The sequence below is a fragment of the Solea solea genome, chromosome 21 (assembly GCF_958295425.1).
Source record: "Solea solea chromosome 21, fSolSol10.1, whole genome shotgun sequence".
Classification (NCBI taxonomy): Eukaryota; Metazoa; Chordata; class Actinopteri; order Pleuronectiformes; family Soleidae; genus Solea; species Solea solea.
Window position 1 is genome coordinate 2258442 of NC_081154.1, and position 19681 is coordinate 2278122.

General features: G+C 37.8%; 3 protein-coding genes across 4 annotated transcripts; 1 reads left to right on the forward strand and 2 right to left on the reverse strand.

Annotated features, from left to right (window-relative positions):
- Positions 1–601: 601 nt before the first annotated feature.
- On the reverse strand, positions 602–4649 carry crym (crystallin, mu). The gene is made up of 8 exons (XM_058621127.1): positions 4392–4649; positions 3356–3506; positions 2899–2961; positions 2683–2784; positions 2410–2593; positions 1595–1716; positions 1431–1515; positions 602–1301 (listed from the first exon to the last, which is right to left on the reverse strand). Exons 1-8 carry the CDS (start codon positions 4556–4558, stop codon positions 1216–1218), a joined length of 960 nt encoding a protein of 319 aa, XP_058477110.1. The 5' UTR covers positions 4559–4649; the 3' UTR covers positions 602–1215.
- A 1066-nt stretch (positions 4650–5715) lies between these two features.
- snu13b (SNU13 homolog, small nuclear ribonucleoprotein b (U4/U6.U5)) lies at positions 5716–7367 on the reverse strand. The gene is made up of 3 exons (XM_058621216.1): positions 7142–7367; positions 6849–6969; positions 5716–6174 (listed from the first exon to the last, which is right to left on the reverse strand). The coding sequence occupies exons 1-3, from the start codon at positions 7142–7144 to the stop codon at positions 5912–5914; spliced, it is 387 nt and encodes a 128-aa protein (XP_058477199.1). The 5' UTR covers positions 7145–7367; the 3' UTR covers positions 5716–5911.
- Positions 7368–8186: 819 nt separating this feature from the next.
- Positions 8187–14238, forward strand: LOC131448057 (cytochrome b-c1 complex subunit 2, mitochondrial). 2 transcript variants are annotated; one of them, XM_058620129.1, is made up of 14 exons: positions 8187–8308; positions 9914–10000; positions 10299–10448; positions 10579–10643; positions 10723–10779; positions 11367–11491; positions 11575–11672; positions 11750–11807; positions 11891–11986; positions 12557–12759; positions 12872–12952; positions 13024–13100; positions 13490–13643; positions 13890–14238. In XM_058620129.1, exons 1-14 carry the CDS (start codon positions 8276–8278, stop codon positions 13971–13973), a joined length of 1368 nt encoding a protein of 455 aa, XP_058476112.1. In that variant the 5' UTR covers positions 8187–8275; the 3' UTR covers positions 13974–14238. The 2 variants fall into 2 exon arrangements, with proteins under 2 accessions (XP_058476112.1, XP_058476111.1); XM_058620128.1 differs by lacking the exon at positions 9914–10000 and adding an exon at positions 10036–10137 and having other exon boundaries at positions 8210–8308.
- The last annotated feature ends 5443 nt before the right edge of the window (positions 14239–19681 follow it).

The following is a 19681-nucleotide window of genomic DNA, read 5'->3' on the forward strand; positions in this document are numbered from 1 at the left end:
AACATAAAACACATAATTTAAACACCATGGCTTTGTTTTAGTATGTATCGTACATATTTTACAGCAATTTATAACTTAAACATTTATATTCCAGTCCACCTGCACTGTGGGAATCGTTGCATTAAAGGTTATATGCTGGGGCTGTGCTACATTAGAATGACAGCACTAACTTTAACAAATTGCGAGATTTGTTGCTTGAAGACATGGAACCACTATTGACTTCCACAACACTGTTTCTGATTTAAATCTTAACTTTCTCTCCCTCATCTCTGTCTCGGAGACGTGTCAAATTCATCAGTTTTTTTCTGGTAGCATTTCTCGTTCAGATTGCGTCCAGAAAACTACAGTTTGACAGGAGGAGAACACATTTTCAATATCAAACTATTGTGAGACGCAGAAATTGGGATGTAGATTTATAGTTAGCCATAGAATTGACTTCAAAAACTTTGTCATGGTTTATTGGTGTCTTCAGCCACAGAAGCTGTTTTTTAAGTCTTTAGGTTTAATAGTAGTGACTCCTTAATCTCCTTCTAATCTAATGTGACCTAGTGGTCACACCGAGAAGTGCAGTGTAAAGAAGGGAAGGTCCACACAGCAACCATTTAAATAAACAGGACATTTATTAGTCACAATTGAACACAAGTCAAATTCAAACGCGATTAGTCAATAATTAAACGAATGTCTGTTGTTGTACGTGAAGACAAAGGTCTAAGCTAACATGAACAAACATGCTAACATGAGGCAGTCACAAAAAAACCAACCTGAGATTAAAGGTTACCTTGTGGTTTAGTCATAATGTAACATAAGCTAAATTCAAACATCATAGTCAATAATTAAATGAATGTCAGTTATATGTGAAGACAAAGTTAGAAGCTAACATGAGCAAACTTGCTAACCACTGAAATTAAAGGTTACATTGTGGTTTTACTGTGTTACAATCTAACAAGTCAAATTCAAACATGACTAGTCAATAACTAAACCAATGTCAGTTGCATGTGAGGACAAAATTAGAAGCTAATGTAAACAAAAGTGATCACAGTCCAGTTCATTAAAGCACCTAATGTCACCTGAAATGTGTGTGTTGTAGTAAAAACCTTTTATTGATGTTTTAAAGTGCACCGTGTATATATGAAATCCTTGCAGCTGAATCTATTCTTATCTAAATCATTCTTATGTTATAACAGTTATGTAGTGGCCATAAAAAAGAAGCTGATATTAGAGGCCACTTTGTGGGTTGCTGTTTTTGTCTTTCCATTGATCGAATACAACCTTTGCAGATGCTGCGTCCTCAACTCCCATTCCTGGTTTTAAAAAGACAAATCAATTCAAACTTAAAGAGAAACCCATAAAAAACAATGTTTAATGTACTGAGCTGGAAATATTTCATAGTTCCTGTATGATATGGATTTATAGATCCGGGTAGCTCTTACCAAGGGATTTGAACACAGTCGTCTTCTCTCTCTGTGCAGGTTTAGTCCCATTAATAACTTCTCCAAGCTCTGCAAACACCTCCGCCTGAAAACAATCACAGAAAAATATCTTTGAATTGTGCAGAATTTTCAGTTTTCTTATCATCAAAAGTTGACAGACTGACCCCAGAGAGGATGACATCACCAGACTCCTTCATCGCGCCGTCTCTGCTGTCCACATAGACGACCGACTCCTTCATTAACGCGTCATCCAGCTCCCTCCAGTCCGGCCTGCAGGCTCCTACTGCTGCTCGGCAACAGGAAGAAGGAAACCATGTGACGTCACTGGTTTTATTTACTGACTGAGTCACAACATCCACTCACACTCAGGACATCACATCAGGTTTGGGGCTTTTTGTGTGTGGAGACAATTTCTCTTCAGCCTTGTGTCCAGGATTTGAGTACGGTTTTACTGCCCAAGTGAAGCTCTCACAAGACAATGAATTTGTTTTGGTCATTAGCCGAGAGCAAAAACTGTATGAATGAGAATAAATAAACATAATAAGAAACTTAAGACCACAGTGCAGTTGAAAAGCAGTGTAAAATCTACTTGTCTTTGGTTTGTCTTACCTGGATGTAAAGACACACAGAAAAGCTCTGACACTTGTTAAAATTGCTAAAGACGAGGAAATAAAGTAGAGAAGAAGAACAGACTCCTGTCCGCAGGACTGGCTAAACTGGCTTTGTTTGTTTGTGTACAGTAAACTGGGTTAAAAATGGTGAAAATGTTAATAACATTCTATACACATGCTGCTTAGCAGCTGCTTTGGTCCCCACTTACGGTATATGTGTGTTTTCATCTCCTCCAGTTTGATTTGAAACCCAATATTTAAACACCAAACCACTTTTTTAATTGTTTCAATCTGGCAAGTTGGTTCCTAACACATTTTCATATGGGGTGACAAAATCAGACAACTTTGTTTTTTTTTTAATTTCCCACCTGCTATGTGGGCTCCTGGTTTGACCCACTGACCGAGGAGCACTGGCTCAGTACTCCTGGTCACCGTCACTATGGCGTCCGCTCCCTTCACCGCCTCTTCCACTGAGGCACACACCATCACAGGACCGCAAACGGATCTGCTGAAGATCTCTGCTCTCTCTCTGGACCTGCTCCACACACGCACCTGAGGTGAAGTATGTATTGTTATAACTAAATAACCTGATACTGGATTATTTTCTCCCCTTTGTGAGACCAACACGTGTCTGTATTTACCTCTTTAAAGGAGAATATTTCAGTGAAGACGTTGTAATGACTCAGAGCCTGTTTGCCAGTGCCCAAGATGGTCAGCACCTCTGCATCTGGACGCATCAACAGCTGCACAACAAAAATACTATAAAGGATAAATAACCTGAAAGATTTTGTTTCATTTTTCAGACATGAATAGGAATAATCCACATATGGCTGCTGCGATGTGAAAATATACAGTACCTTGGCAGAGATAGCAGAGACCGCGGCCGTTCTCATGGCTGTGATGGCCTCACCATCCATGACCTGCAGGTTAGAAAAATCATCATTCTGAACCATTTTCATTGTTTGACATAGCTGTAGTTTTCTTGGTAATCCAGCAGGTAGCAGTGTTGAATTATAAATGGCTAGTTTAAGCCTATTCAGTTTTTTATTGTAAAACTGCAAAAATCTGTGACAGAACCCAGACTAAGCTACCTGCCTTAATAAACCTTACCATTGTATAGTGTATGGAAAATATAGCAAATTTTGTGGATTAAAAATTGTGTAATTGCATTTGAAAACTGGCATTTAATGGGTTAAAATGCAAAAAACAAACAAACATTTTTTATATTAAAAATATGCATTTTAATTGAGTGCACATTTTTGGACTTAAGGTGAAGAATGTTACTTTTTTTTGGTATGCACCAGATTTACTTACAGCCTTTACGTTACCATACTCAGGATCCAGCAGCACCACGGTGGCTTGAGTGGCTGGTAAAGTGGAACCAGGCTCTCTGTTGTAGAAACACACCATCTTTGTGCTCAGGACCCCATCGTTCTCCATGTAGGCCGGCATCAGCCCCATGAACCTGGACATGTAAAACAAGGTCAGACGTCAGTGCTATTATCAGACTTTTAAAGCCATTGTTAAGGTTTTTTGACGAGGGCTTGTATGAGGCAGAGTGTTGCTATCGAGAATAAGAGGAACTGCTTATGCTTATTATATGACACACCCATAATAACAAGCTCAGTGCAGTCAGTGCACATTGCAACAGATATGTGTCACAACTGCAATCATCTCATGTGAGTATAACGCGCATCTCTATTTAAGCTACTCTGTTAGGGTGCACGTGTGAAGGTCCCTTCTATGATTAGGGCCTTCTACAAAATATTTCCATCCCCACAGATGAATGTGAAAATGGACAGATGACTCAGCATTTTCTCTGGTGTCCCTTTGTTCCACTTCTTATGTCTCCCTCTCCAAGCTGACAGTGGATTGAACCGTAGTACTCTGAATGAGTTGCGGAGATTTTCCAGTTAAGTCCAACTTCCAATATTTAAGTAAACATGCTTTTTTTTAATTTGGTAACAAAGATAGTTTGTAGGAGTGAGTAAAAGTAAAAGTTGTTGCACTACAACACTGCATGGATTGCACAATAAGTGCCTCATACATGAACCACCCCTTTAAAGAGCACTTCCAGGAGCCTACCTGCTGTGTTTCCAGATTGACACCCAGATATAATAAAATGCTTATATTAGATTTGAATGGAAGTGAGATCAAAAAAATGCAGTTTGAATGGATTTCACTTGTTTGTACACAGTGTATTTTAGCCTTACTGTAGGCACTATACTTAAGTACAGCAACAAAATATTTGTACTTAATTACATTACAACAGCACATGGAGCGCACAATAAGTACCTCATACAACCCCCATCTCAAAACCCCCTGAACTAGTGTACTTCCAGGAGCCTACCCGCGGTGTTTGCTCAGCGGCACTGTGGTGCGCACAGGCTGCAGCACTTCAGCTCTGTCTCCTGCGGAGAATTTAGCCAGAGCTTCTTCCAAACGCGGGATCAGCGCGGTGTAAGTCAGCAGCTCCTCCACTTCAGAGCCCCACAGGAGAACCGGAGGCTCCGCCATGACTCAACCCAGACAAGAGGAGTAGAAAACGGAGTGACGCGTCCAATGGTCGATCCGCAGAGAGAGCGAAAGAGATATGAGAGCGAGAGGGAGAGAAATGGGGAGGAGCGACACAGAAGACACTGAACTTTCTAACTTCAGGCAAAGTGCACGCGAACTTCAGAGCAGACTGAGGTCAACACTCACAACTCAAGTCGTAATCGGTTTTAAGACAAGTGGAATATATTCATCTAAAAAATCTTTTTTCCCCCACATACATCTGACCTAATTATTATGGAAGAGTATTAGGGACACATGTGAAAAAAACACATTTTGAGTGAAAGTAAAAAAAAATTAAACAGCGTATTGTGAGAAAAACGTGAGAATTCTGAGATTAAGAGAAAATTAAGAGAAATTCTGAGATTAGTCAGAATTCTGATTTAAATCGCAGAATTCTGACTTTATTCTCAGAATTCGTGGTTTTATTTATTTTTTCTTTCTTTTAATTTTTCTTTTCATGTGGACCTAATACTCTTGTGTAAATTATTGATATCAAATACAAATTCATTTGGAAAGATTTTAACCCTTTAATTAATTCAATAATTACATAATTCATTCACGTAATAGTATATAATATAATACTGTATATGCCTACATCGTCTTTGGTATAGTGACATGCAATAGGTACTTATCTTTAGTTACCATATATAATATGTTTTTTGTAAAAAGAGGTAAATATATAGGGTATATTTTTATCTTTCAACATTGTGCTGCTGACAAGAATTCCCTAGTTTTGGTTCTAAAATCAATATGTATTTTATTTATTATCAGAAATGTGTGAAACAATAATTTTTCGATAATAAAAATATATAATTTTTTTATATTTTAGAATAAGGTTTAAGTAGATGAATTATGGGTATTAATGTGTTATGTTAGAAACAAAAGGCAACAATCGGGAGAACAATCTCATCAAAACCATGGACCCTCATGTGGAGGATAAAGCGGTAGAAAATGGATGGATGTTTGCTTTATTTCCAGTTTGAGAACTAGTGAAATTAAATTTTAACCAGATAGATTAAACCTTCTTTTTTTTACCATGTTGTTGCCCTGGAAACTTAAAGCATCTTGAGATGAGAAATTACAGGACTACAGAAATGATGAGGTTATTATATACAGTATATTATAAAAAAAGTTTATTTTGAATCAAATGATTCCATTCCAAACAAATTAAAACAGCTTTTTAATTATTTTCCATGCAAAAAAACAAAACAAAACTGTTTTTAATCAAACAGAACATAGAATTATTTTCAAAATGGAATCTGTTGTCTCTTTCCTTTTCCAGGAGACGTTTTGTCACATCAGTGCAGCAAAAACTCACACCAGCAGTCTCTCAATAGCCATCTGCACAGACTGAATCTGCGGCTTGAGCTGAGATCCCTCCTTTATGGTGACAGAGGTAGCGATGACGGGGCGCGACACCCCGCAGGCCCGGCCCAGGGCCTGCTTGGACCGGACAAACACGTACGGCACGTTCTTGTCCTCGCAGAGCAGCGGCAGGTGGAGGATGATCTCCAGAGGCTCAGCGTCTGCGGCCATCACAATGAATTCAGAGATGCCTCTGTTCAGGGTTTTGGTGGCTGGGAAAGAGCGAGAGATGAACATTTTACTACAAATGACAAAGCAGTATGTTGATTTTTGCTGAATTTAACAGCGCAGAAAGATTGATTTTATTAGACACATCAAAACTTTTCAATCATAAAATAGAGGTAAAAGACAGTTACTTCTTTTCCGCTGTTTACTTTTGAGAAAAAATACATTTTAAAACTAATTTAATTTGGTCTGTGGACAAAACAAGGGGACTTTAACATTGAGTAACTTCTTTGGATAATATCAGATCTAGGGCTGCATCTAACAATTGCTTTCCATAACAAAGATGATCTGTTTTTGTCCACAAACAGAAATTACTCAGTTTTAAAAAGAAACCATGAAATATTTACTTTTAAGAAACTGAAAACTTCACGAGGGTTAAATCAAATAAGATTTTAAATAACTTTCCTGATATTTGGATACTAATTCTGCAACTGACAATCATTTTCGTAATCAATTAATCATTTTCTCGATTCATCAGTAATCATTTGATCCATAAAATGTTGTGTTTTGTCCACAAACCAAACATTATTCTTTGTTATATGGAGTAACTGTAAGAACCCAAAAAAAAAATCTGAGAACTACTTTTTAGTTTTTCCAATATTTGACCATCCCTAAACAATAATGACAGACTCGTCACTTTATCAAAATAACGGTTCTTTACCCTCGTTCGCTCCCTTCCTCAGCTGCTTGTAGTTGGACGCTTGTTGCACCAGGTCCAGGATGGTTTTGGTGAGCGTGGCGTCAGCCAGCGGGTAGGCCTTCGGATTCACCTGAGCTTCAGTCTGAACACGGAAACACACAACACACGTTTTAACATCATGAACCAAACACAAAATAAATACTGAAAAACAAAATGCAGCGTAAATGAGGTTATTTTAAAAATAAAAGTAGATTCGCTGCGCAGTCTTTAGCTCGCTAACAGTGAGCTAGCTGGTTAGCGTGTTCAGAACTCACCATTGTGAGCTGTGTTGTGCTATTTCTGACCCTCTCGGCGAAAAGCTTCACGGAGGAGTTCTTCTTCTTCCTTTAGCGAGGTTTGAAAAGAGCAAGAAAATAAGAGCTTTTTTTCTCTTTTTACTCGAAAGTTATACTTTGTTTATCTATTGAGCTGAGTCTCAGAGGGAGAGAACTGTGGAACACGCAGCGAGTCCAAAACGTTTGTAACACGTGTGAGGTTCTGCGCACGCGCAGTCAGTGGGCGGGACAACACAGCTAAAAAAACAACCGGAAATACCGCTTAAAAAAAACCCAACTAAATAAATACATAAAAAAATTAAATAAAATCAAAACTACGGGCCTGTAATCAGAGAATTCTAGGTATGATTAATAAACACTGACTAAAATGCAAATGTATTTACTGAATCAGCCAATAATAAAATATAGTATGTATAAGGATTTAAATGAATTAATGAATTCATTTAAATCAAAAAGACAAATAAAAAAATGGAAAAATACAAGACAAAAATCATTTAAAAAAAGGGATATAAATCAGAAAAACAAACAGATCTAAACTATGTTAAAACAGGAAATATAACAACAAAACACACACAATTCTTCATAATGTGTTATTATATGTAATATATTTAAAAATATGTGATTATAAATTAGAATTCTCTACTATATTGTTGGTATAGTTCAGGGCTACAACGATTATTCGATTATTTATTAACATAAACATTTATGACTAAATGAATCGTCACCTATTTTGATAATCGATTAATCGGTTTTAGAGTTTTTTTTTTTAACAGTTTCAGCTTCTTAAATGTGAATATTTTCTGCTTTCTTTGCTCCATTTGACAACAAAAATAATTATAACTGAAAACATCATGATTTTCAGGTTTGGTAAAGATTACAGATTACTCGATTCTAAAAAATAATCGTTAGTTGCAGCTCTATGATAGTTTGATCCAGTTTACATTACGTATTATGCGTCATTTGAGGTTGTTCCCCTCCGGGCCAGCAGAGGGCGCGCTCTCTCTGCTACGTTTGTCAGACAGGAGGAACACGCACGCTGTGCATTCTGGGTAGGGCACTTTGAGTGGCGGCCATATTGCTTCTCGGCGCTAGTTGAAGGAGAGAGGGTAAAAGATGAAGGGGATCCGGGGAATCAGTCATTTAACAGTAAGATTTCACTACAAATCCACGTTATTCGTGTGTAATTATATGTAGACACATCTTTCGACTCCGCAGCCGCATGTTGTCAGTCTGTTTGTTTAGAAGGAAGGCGTTAATATTCAGGGTAATTTCAGGACAAGACGCGAGAGAAGGAAGCGGTCAAACTGAGTCGTAACTGACGTAACTCTGTGTTTAACCAATATCAACATCAAGCAACATCTAAAATGATTAAATAAAAACACGTCGTCCTAACACTTATAAGAATAGAACACTCATATATGTGTAACCCAGTCTCACTTAATAAACCAGGACCTCACCCATTTGGCTGCTAGTTCAACCTTCAAGCATACATGAGAGCTTAGCTTCTCGTTTTAGCATCCGCTAATGTTGTTCTTTTATCTGACATTTCTATTTATTATCCGTTAAACTCAGCTTTAGTGTGAAACTGAACTTGGACATTTTCATTTACCGTTTTTCAATTAAACAACCATAAGAAAAGCAGTGCTTTCTGTTACAATAGTGAACCGGTGGGGGAAATACAACACCAGAGCTTCGTCATAGCCTTTTGTCATATTTTATAATATATTACTGTATTGTGTTAATTAATTCACCTACAAATACGTATTTACTCCATGTACTAGTATAAACCTTTTAAAAAAAGCAATTTAACTTTGTGCATTTGCTGGAAATGTATTGAGAGCACATCACATAGACTTATCACTATGTAGCTGCTCTGAACATTGATTTTTTCCAATGTATTTCAGGAGTGGATGGTGTGCGTTTTGTTAAGGGCTGCAACTAATGATTATTTTAATTAATTAATTTAATTTATCCACCTGTCGATTATTTTCCAGATGAATTGAGTACTTGTTTGGTCCATACAATGTCAGAAAATGTTGAAAATGTTGTTGTTTTTTCTCAAACCAGGAAACGACGATGTTCCCAAATGTCTTATCAAAAATTATATATATTAACAAGCAAAGAAGCTGAAACGGAAAATATTCACTTTTAAAAAGCTGAAAAATCTGAGAAAGTTGTCTTAATCATTGAATAAACACTGAAACCAATAAATCCATTATCTAAATAGTTCACAATTTACTCGTATATTAGAGCAATAATTAAATAGTCGTTGCCTTAATTGTGTTATCAAAATGAGAAGAATCTTTATTACGTGGTTGGATAATTATGTCTTAGAAATAGGTTGAAATGGCACAAATATTTTGTTAACAGCTTCATTGTTTAAAGGGTCTGACTCATCGATGTCAGCAAAGACTCAAGTTTGTGATGTCAGTATTGGACACAAAAAAATGGTATCATGCCATCCCTAATTAAAATGCACAGTAGTTGTTTAGTGTGAGGATTCCTGAGTTAACTCTGAATGAAGATCAAGTGATGTAACTGAAATCTCCAGAACAGATTGTAAAAGTATTGGTAAAATTATTTTTGTCAGTTGTTTAAACATAAGTCTTAAGTGTGGTTTTCTGTCAAAAGCTATTGCACAATTTCACAATACCCACTGCCTCTGATTTCCTGCTTTCTCTCATTGTCTTTGTACAAGTAAACACCAAGCAACACATAATGTTCCATCTGTCTATATTGTGTGTTTCCCAGACGAGGCTTTATGCTGCCCAGGCTGCCCGTAAGGTGGAATCCACTGGGGCTGCCGGACACGTAAAGTTTCACCCTCAGGATGTGCAGGTCAGTGGTGGTTTACTTGTCTTTCTCCTCCACAGAAACGCTACTATGCGGCTGCCAGAACGGGCCAGTCCCTTGTCCAGCCCTTAGCTGGCCTCAAGCTCTCTCCTGTGGCTGCGCACTCTTACCTGGATGTGCATGTATGTGATGAGAGTCACTGTCTAGTCTAGTTTGGTTTAGGGTGTGGCACTGAAGAGATGACCTATAAACATCTATAATCTTCCTTTGTCTCATATCTTATAATACTAAAAATATAATGTCATTTGAGAAATCTAACTGATCTTAGCAACTCTCTGTCCAGGTGACCAGACTGCCCAGTGGACTGGTGATCGCCTCACTTGAGAACTACTCCCCAGCTTCCAAGATCGGAGTAGTTGTCAGGGCCGGCTGTCGCTATGAGACTCCAGAGAACCAGGGGGTCACTCATCTCCTCCGACTCGCTTCCAACCTGGTATGACACTTACAGAACAGGCCTGTTGTCCTTTTATTGTCCAAAAAACTGTTTGTAGAAATCAAACTACATCATTGTACCTCATTGACAAAAATGGGTGATGTTATTGTTCATCTTGTTATTTTTGCAGACAACCAAAGGAGCTTCAGCGTTTAAGATATGCCGTGGTGTCGAGGCAGTGGGAGGCAGCCTGAGGTCAATAACCATGAGAGAAAGAATGGTCATCACAAAGTGCTGTGAATGAGTGTCTAAATGTTTTCATCTCTCTCTGCAGCGTGACTTCAACCAGAGAGGATATGACGTACACCGTCGACTGCTTGAGAGATGACGTGTAAGTCTTTGTGATGCTACTGTATGGAAATGAATCAGACGTGAGAGAGGCTGGGGCCACACTGGACATCGTCATTTGGTCCGTAAAATCATAAATGTCGAAAAATGTCAATAACTCTTTCTCAAACCTGGAAATGACGGATGTTCTCGAATGTCCTGAACCAAAACTATTCAGTTTTAACTATTTCTTTGCTAAATAGAGCAAATAATCCACACTGCTTTGCTGCCTTTGTTGGCAATAATTTGTGAAAATTATCCTTGACCATAGGTTCTATGTCTGTATCTTTGTAATAGTCACATATATGTCCTGCAGCCCTTTCAAAGTAAAAGCACTTAGGTATTTCAGTTACATGTATTCATTCATTCTTTAAAAAAAAAAAGGCTTTTGTTATGAAATATTTGTATACCCTGTGGATTCACAGCTTCAAACTGTAGAGTGTTGACAGTTGGTTGAGTACAGAGAAGTGTTTAAATGTATGTAATGTATGTAAATGTATATAAATTAAGACAATCTCTACTATAAGTAAAAGTTCAGCTGCTTGTTAATGTGTTTTTTTTTATCTCCTCATCTTTATTATTGATCTGCAGTGACACAGTGATGGAGTATTTGATCAACGTTACGACAGCCCCAGAGTTCCGTCCATGGGAGGTGTCCGACCTCACGCCCAGAGTGAAGCTTGACAAAGCCATCGCTGCCCATAACACTCAGATAGGTAGATGGATATAATGGTTTTATTACTCAACAAAAAAACAGAAAAATGGTTTATGATCATCCCTCATTCTTTCTTTCTTCCAGTTGTGCTCGAAGCTCTGCATGAAGCGGCCTACAAGAACGCCCTGTGCAACTCTCTGTACTGTCCAGACCACATGGTTGGCAAGATCCAGTCTGAACACGTGAGTTGTTTTTCACTGATTCTTCTTGGACTTGTGGCGTTAGCTGTGTTTTTCTAATGTTTTTATTTTTCCTGCAGCTGCACCAGTTTGTCCAGAACAACTTCACAAGTGCACGGATGGCTCTCGTAGGACTCGGTAAGAGGATTATCTTATGGCAGTGGATGATATGAAGTATGCGTGAAAAGATCATGAAGTTGATTTGTTCGTGTTTACTCCAGGTGTTGACCATGCTGTGCTGAAGCAAGTTGGAGAGCAGTTCCTCAACATCCGCAGTGGAGCAGGAACCACAGGAGCCACAGCTCAGTATCGTGGAGGTGAGTTGGACCCGCATCATGAAAAATGTTTATACTATTCTGTGGACCTGCCTGTGAGCAGCATCAGGTTTGGACAGATAAACAAATGTCTCACTTAATAAAATCTTCTCTTATTTCAGTCTCTGCTTTTGCTCGCTGTTAGTCGCTGTTGTCCAGCTTGAAACTAAAGTTTAGAAACCGCTTACTCTCTTGCACCAAAGTCCATAGAGAAAATGTACAATTTCAGTGTATGTGGACACAGGTGTTGCTCATCTACTGCTGCCTCGTTACATCACTTACGTAAATCAGAACAGAGGATTTCAACCATACAAGTCACAAAATAACATTGGAAATTTCTAACAGAGACAGCATTGGATCAATAACAGCCATGTGCTGTGATTTAAAATGTGCTGATTTTCTCTATGGACTTTTGTGTGGGAGTTGGCGGCTTACAAACTTAATTTTTCAGCGGGAAAAGGCCGTCTAACAATGAGAAAAAGCAACAAACATTTTCATGAGATGAGCCTTTATTTGAACGGTTAAACCCGAACTATCCTTTTTAAGCCTTGTTCTCCTCCCGCTCGTCTTCAGGTGAGGCCCGTCTGGCCAGCACCGGCAGCAGCCTGCTCCACTCAGCTGTGGTGAGTCAGTCAGCAGCAGTGGGCAGCAGCGAGGCTCTGGCCTTCAGTGTCCTGCAGCACGTCCTGGGAGCTGGTCCACATGTCAAGAGAGGCTCCAGCACCACCAACAAACTGGTCCAGGGGGTTTCCAAGGCAACCACTGATCCATTTGATGTGAGTGGCTGTCGGTCCATAGTAAAGACTTGCTTTTCCTGGCTCGCTATAGCAGTGTGTGACCATGTTTATCATAAAACATGAAATTGTTTCTTTTTCTCTTTTTTTGCAGGTCAGTGCTTTCAACACGAGCTACTCTGACTCTGGTCTGTTTGGCATTTACACCATTTCCCAGGCTGCAGCTGTTGGTGATGTGAGTTTCCTTCAGTCAGCACATTAACCAGTTGATCACCACAGTTTTAACAAATGACTTCCTCTGTCCAGGTGCTAAAGGCCGCTCTTGCTGAGGTGAAAGCTGTCGCTGATGGTGGAGTCACAGCTGCTGACCTCACTCGAGCCAAGTAAGACTTGTTTCACTTCACACAAAATAGACAAACATCACAGAAACAGTATAAATGATGAATAAACAATGTGATGCATTACTAATTACTACAGACATTTTTGGTGATTTTGGACAACATGAAAATATGACTTTTGTGAGTGATTTTGGACGACATACTAAACTATGACTTTTTTGTCACAATTTGGATGACATGCTATGTCATAATACTATGACATTTTTTTTAGTAAGAGTCAGAACTCTGTATGAAAACTCACCTACACTCGGCTAATAATCTGTAGCAGAACAGTCCATCTCAGACTTGAATCTTTTTCACCTTTCCTTAAATGTTTTCCAATGATTTTCACACCATCGTGTCTTACCGTGAGCATTTCTTTGTCTCTCGTCCAGGGCCCAGCTGAAGGGACAGTTGCTGATGTCTCTGGAGACCCCAGAGGCTTTGCTGGAGGCCATGGCCACTCAGGCACTGACTGCTGGTTCATACACGTCACCAGAGGAAATCACCAAAAACATCGACAATGTCTCCCTGACTGACGTTGCTAACGTAAGACATTTGATTGTTCGAACAAGGGCTGGGAGATATATACTGTAGATATTATCACCTATTTATAGTACTCTCTAATGTATTTTTTTTTTATTTTAACAGATTTAATACAATTGTCTAGATTAGTATTTTTAATCAATACCCAGCCCTTATTTGGTCAATTATTAATTGGATTATTCTTGCAATCCAATTAAAGGTATGCTTTGTAATATTAAATGTTTTACATGTATCTATATATATTTCCAGGCTGCCAGCAAATTTGTGTCCGGAAAAAAGACCATGGCGTCCTGCGGCAACCTCGTGAAGACGCCTTTTGTGGACGAGATCTGAAGCTCCTCCCAATTCTTCTAACTTAAAAAGGGCAAAGCAGATTTTGTCCCTTCCGACATTTTTGTCAAAAAGACACCAGAGATCATCATCATCACCTTTTATCCTATACTTCTTTTCTAAACAAAACAAAGTCATGACACCACTGTGTCTTTATCTGTGTTGTAACAGTGACGCTCCCTCCTGAGACGTCACATCATGACGTTGTGTTCCACTCACATTTACTGTATAGCTGATGTAAAATAATGAATAAAATCTATCAAACTTACACAGTTGTGTTTTGAGTTTTACCTCAAATTGATGCATTATTGACTGTGTCCAAAATTTAACAAAAAAGTCATAGGGTAGTATGTCGTCCAAAACTTGACAAAAGGGTCATAGGTTAGTATTTCGTCCAAAATTTGACAAAAAAATCAGTATAGCATGTCGTCCAAAATATGTCAAAAATATCATAGGTTAGTATGTCGTCCAAAAAAACGTAAAAAAGTCATAGGTTAGTATGTCGTCCAAAATCAGTCAAAAAAGTCATAGGTTAGTATGTCGTCCAAAATCAGTCAAAACAGTCATAGTATAGTATGTGGTCCAAAATCGGTCCAAAACGTCATAGTATAGTATGTGGTCCAAAATCGGTCAAAAACGTCATAGTATAGTATGTCGTCCAAAATCGGTCAAAAACGTCAGTATAGCATGTCGTCCAAAATATGTCAAAAATAGCATTGGTTAGTATTTCGTCCAAAATCAGTCAAAAACGTCATAGTATAGTATGTCGTCCAAAATCGGTCAAAAACGTCAGTATAGCATGTCGTCCAAAATATGTCAAAAATAGCATTGGTTAGTATTTCGTCCAAAATCAGTAAAAAAAGTCATAGGTTAGTATGTCGTCCAAAATCAGTAAAAAAAGTCATAGGTTAGTATGTCGTCCAAAATCGGTCAAAAACGTCATAGTATAGTATGTCGTCCAAAATCGTTCAAAAACGTCATAGTATAGCATGTCGTCCAAAATCGGTCAAAAACGTCATAGTATAGTATGTCGTCCAAAATCGGTCAAAAACGTCATAGTATAGTATGTCGTCCAAAATCGGTCAAAAACGTCATAGTATAGTATGTCGTCCAAAATCGATCAAAAACGTCATAGTATATAGTATGTCGTCCAAAATCGGTCCAAAACGTCATAGTATAGTATGTCGTCCAAAATCGATCAAAAACGTCATAGTATAGTATGTCGTCCAAAATCAGTCAAAAATGTCATAGTATAGCATGTCGTCCAAAATCGGTCAAAAAACGTCATAGTATAGTATGTCGTCCAAAATCGGTCCAAAACGTCATAGTATAGTATGTCGTCCAAAATCGGTCAAAAACGTCATAGTATAGTATGTGGTCCAAAATCGGTCAAAAACGTCATAGTATAGTATGTCGTCCAAAATCGGTCAAAAACGTCATAGTATAGTATGTCGTCCAAAATCGATCAAAAACGTCATAGTATAGTATGTCGTCCCAAAATCGGTCAAAAAACGTCATAGTATAGTATGTGGTCCAAAAACAGTCAAAACAGTCATAGGTTAGTATGTCGTCCAAAAACAGTCAAAAAAGTCATAGTATAGTATGTCGTCCAAAATCAGTCAAAAAAGTCATAGGTTAGTTTGTCGTCCAAAATCAGTCAAAAAAGTCATAGTATAGTATGTCGTCCAAAATCAGTCAAAACAGTCATAGTATAGTATGTCGTCCAAAATCGGTCAAAAACGTCATAGTATAGTATGTCGTCCAAAATCGGTCAAAAACGTCATAGTATAGTATGTCGTCCAAAATTGGTAAAAAAAAGTCAGAGTAAAGTATGTCGTCCAAAATCGGTCCAAAACGTCATAGTATAGTATGTCGTCCAAAATCGTTCAAAAACGTCATAGTATAGCATGTCGTCCAAAATTGGTCGAAAACGTCATAGTATAGTATGTCGTCCAAAATCGGTCAAAAACGTCATAGTATAGTATGTCGTCCCAAAATCGGTCAAAAACGTCATAGTATAGTATGTCGTCCAAAATCGGTCAAAAACGTCATAGTATAGTATGTCGTCCAAAATCGGTCAAAAACGTCATAGTATAGTATGTCATCCAAAAACGGTCAAAAACGTCATAGTATAGTATATCATCCAAAAACGGTCAAAAACGTCATAGTATAGTATGTCATCCAAAAACGGTCAAAAACGTCATAGTATAGTATATCATCCAAAAACGGTCAAAAACGTCATAGTATAGTATGTCGTCCAAAATCGGTCAAAAACGTCATAGTATAGTATGTCGTCCAAAATCGATCAAAAACGTCATAGTATAGTATGTCGTCCGAAAATCAGTCCAAAACATCATAGTATAGAATGTCGTCCAAAATCGGTCCAAAACGTCATAGTATAGTATGTCGTCCAAAATCGATCAAAAACGTCATAGTATAGTATGTCGTCCAAAATCAGTCCAAAACGTCATAGTATAGCATGTCGTCCAAAATTGGTCGAAAACGTCATAGTACAGTATGTCGTCCAAAATCGGTCAAAAACGTCATAGTGTAGTATGTCGTCCAAAATCGGTCCAAAACGTCATAGTATAGTATGTGGTCCAAAATCGGTCCAAAACGTCATAGTATAGTATGTGGTCCAAAATCGGTCCAAAACGTCATAGTATAGTATGTCGTCCAAAAACGGTCAAAAACGTCATAGTATAGTATGTCGTCCAAAATCGGTCAAAAACGTCATAGTATAGTATGTCGTCCAAAAACGGTCAAAAACGTCATAGTATAGTATATCATCCAAAAACGGTCAAAAACGTCATAGTATAGTATGTCGTCCAAAATCGGTCAAAAACATCATAGTATAGTATGTCGTCCAAAATCGATCAAAAACGTCATAGTATAGTATGTCGTCCGAAAATCAGTCCAAAACATCATAGTATAGTATGTCGTCCAAAATCGGTCCAAAACGTCATAGTATAGTATGTCGTCCAAAATCGATCAAAAACGTCATAGTATAGTATGTCGTCCAAAATCAGTCAAAAACGTCATAGTATAGTATGTCGTCCAAAATCGGTCCAAAATGTCATAGTATAGTATGTGGTCCAAAATCGGTCAAAAACGTCATAGTAAAGTATGTCGTCCAAAATCGGTCCAAAACGTCATAGTATAGTATGTCGTCCAAAAACAGTCCAAAACGTCATAGTATAGTATGTGGTCCAAAATCGGTCCAAAACGTCATAGTATAGTATGTGGTCCAAAATCGGTCCAAAACGTCATAGTATAGTATGTCGTCCAAAAACGGTCAAAAACGTCATAGTATAGTATGTCGTCCAAAAACGGTCAAAAACGTCATAGTATAGTATATCATCCAAAAACGGTCAAAAACGTCATAGTATAGTATGTCGTCCAAAATCGGTCAAAAACATCATAGTATAGTATGTCGTCCAAAATCGATCAAAAACGTCATAGTATAGTATGTCGTCCGAAAATCAGTCCAAAACATCATAGTATAGTATGTCGTCCAAAATCGGTCCAAAACGTCATAGTATAGTATGTCGTCCAAAATCGATCAAAAACGTCATAGTATAGTATGTCGTCCAAAATCAGTCAAAAACGTCATAGTATAGTATGTCGTCCAAAATCGGTCCAAAATGTCATAGTATAGTATGTGGTCCAAAATCGGTCAAAAACGTCATAGTAAAGTATGTCGTCCAAAATCGGTCCAAAACGTCATAGTATAGTATGTCGTCCAAAAACAGTCAAAAACGTCATAGTATAGTATGTCGTCCAAAATCGGTCAAAAACGTCATAGTATAGTATGTCTTCCAAAATCGATCAAAAACGTCATAGTATAGTATGTCGTCCAAAATCTATCAAAAACGTCATAGTATAGTATGTCGTCCAAAATCTATCAAAAACGTCACAGTATAGTATGTCGTCCAAAATCGGTCAAAAACGTCATAGTATAGTATGTCGTCCAAAATCGGTCCAAAACGTCATAGTATAGTATGTCATCCAAAAACGGTCAAAAACGTCATAGTATAGTATATCGTCCAAAAACGGTCAAAAACGTCATAGTATAGTATGTCGTCCAAAATCGATCAAAAACGTCATAGTATAGTATGTCGTCCAAAATCGGTCAAAAACGTCATAGTATAGTATGTCGTCCAAAATCGGACCAAAACGTCATAGTATATATAGTATGTGGTCCAAAATCGGTCAAAAACGTCATAGTATAGTATGTCGTCCAAAATCGGTCCAAAACGTCATAGTATAGTATGTCGTCCAAAAACGGTCAAAAACATCATAGTATAGTATGTCGTCCAAAATCGGTCAAAAACGTCATAGTATAGTATGTCGTCCAAAATCGATCAAAAACGTCATAGTATAGTATGTCGTCCAAAATCTATCAAAAACGTCATAGTATAGTATATCATCCAAAAACGGTCAAAAACGTCATAGTATAGTATGTCGTCCAAAATCTATCAAAAACGTCATAGTATAGTATGTCGTCCAAAATCTATCAAAAACGTCACAGTATAGTATGTCGTCCAAAATCGATCAAAAACGTCATAGTATAGTATGTCGTCCAAAATCGGTCCAAAACGTCATAGTATAGTATGTCGTCCAAAATCGGTCAAAAACGTCATAGTATAGTATGTCGTCCAAAATCGGTCCAAAACGTCATAGTATAGTATGTCATCCAAAAACGGTCAAAAACGTCATAGTATAGTATATCATCCAAAAACGGTCAAAAACGTCATAGTATAGTATATCGTCCAAAAACGGTCAAAAACGTCATAGTATAGTATGTCGTCCAAAATCGATCAAAAACGTCATAGTATAGTATGTCGTCCAAAATCAGTCAAAACAGTCATAGGTTAGTATGTCGTCCAAAATCGGTCCAAAACGTCATAGTATAGTATGTCGTCCAAAATCGGTCAAAAACGTCATAGTATAGTATGTCGTCCAAAATCGGTCCAAAACGTCATAGTATAGTATGTCGTCCAAAATCGGTCAAAAACGTCATTGTATAGTATGTTGTCCAAAATCGGTCAAAAACGTCATTGTATAGTATGTCATCCAAAAACGGTCAAAAACGTCATAGTATAGTATATCGTCCAAAAACGGTCAAAAACGTCATAGTATAGTATATCGTCCAAAAACGGTCAAAAACGTCATAGTATAGTATGTCGTCCAAAATCTATCAAAAACGTCATAGTATAGTATGTCGTCCAAAATCTATCAAAAACGTCACAGTATAGTATGTCGTCCAAAATCGATCAAAAACGTCATAGTATAGTATGTCGTCCAAAATCGGTCCAAAACGTCATAGTATAGTATGTCGTCCAAAATCGGTCAAAAACGTCATAGTATAGTATGTCGTCCAAAATCGGTCCAAAACGTCATAGTATAGTTTGTCGTCCAAAATCGGTCAAAAACGTCATTGTATAGTATGTCGTCCAAAATCGGTCCAAAACGTCATAGTATAGTATATCATCCAAAAACGGTCAAAAACGTCATAGTATAGTATGTCGTCCAAAATCGGTCAAAAACGTCATAGTATAGTATGTCGTCCAAAATCGGTCAAAAACGTCATCGTATAGTATGTCGTCCAAAATCGATCAAAAACGTCATAGTATAGTATGTCGTCCAAAATCGATCAAAAACGTCATAGTATAGTATGTCGTCCAAAATCGGTCAAAAACGTCATAGTA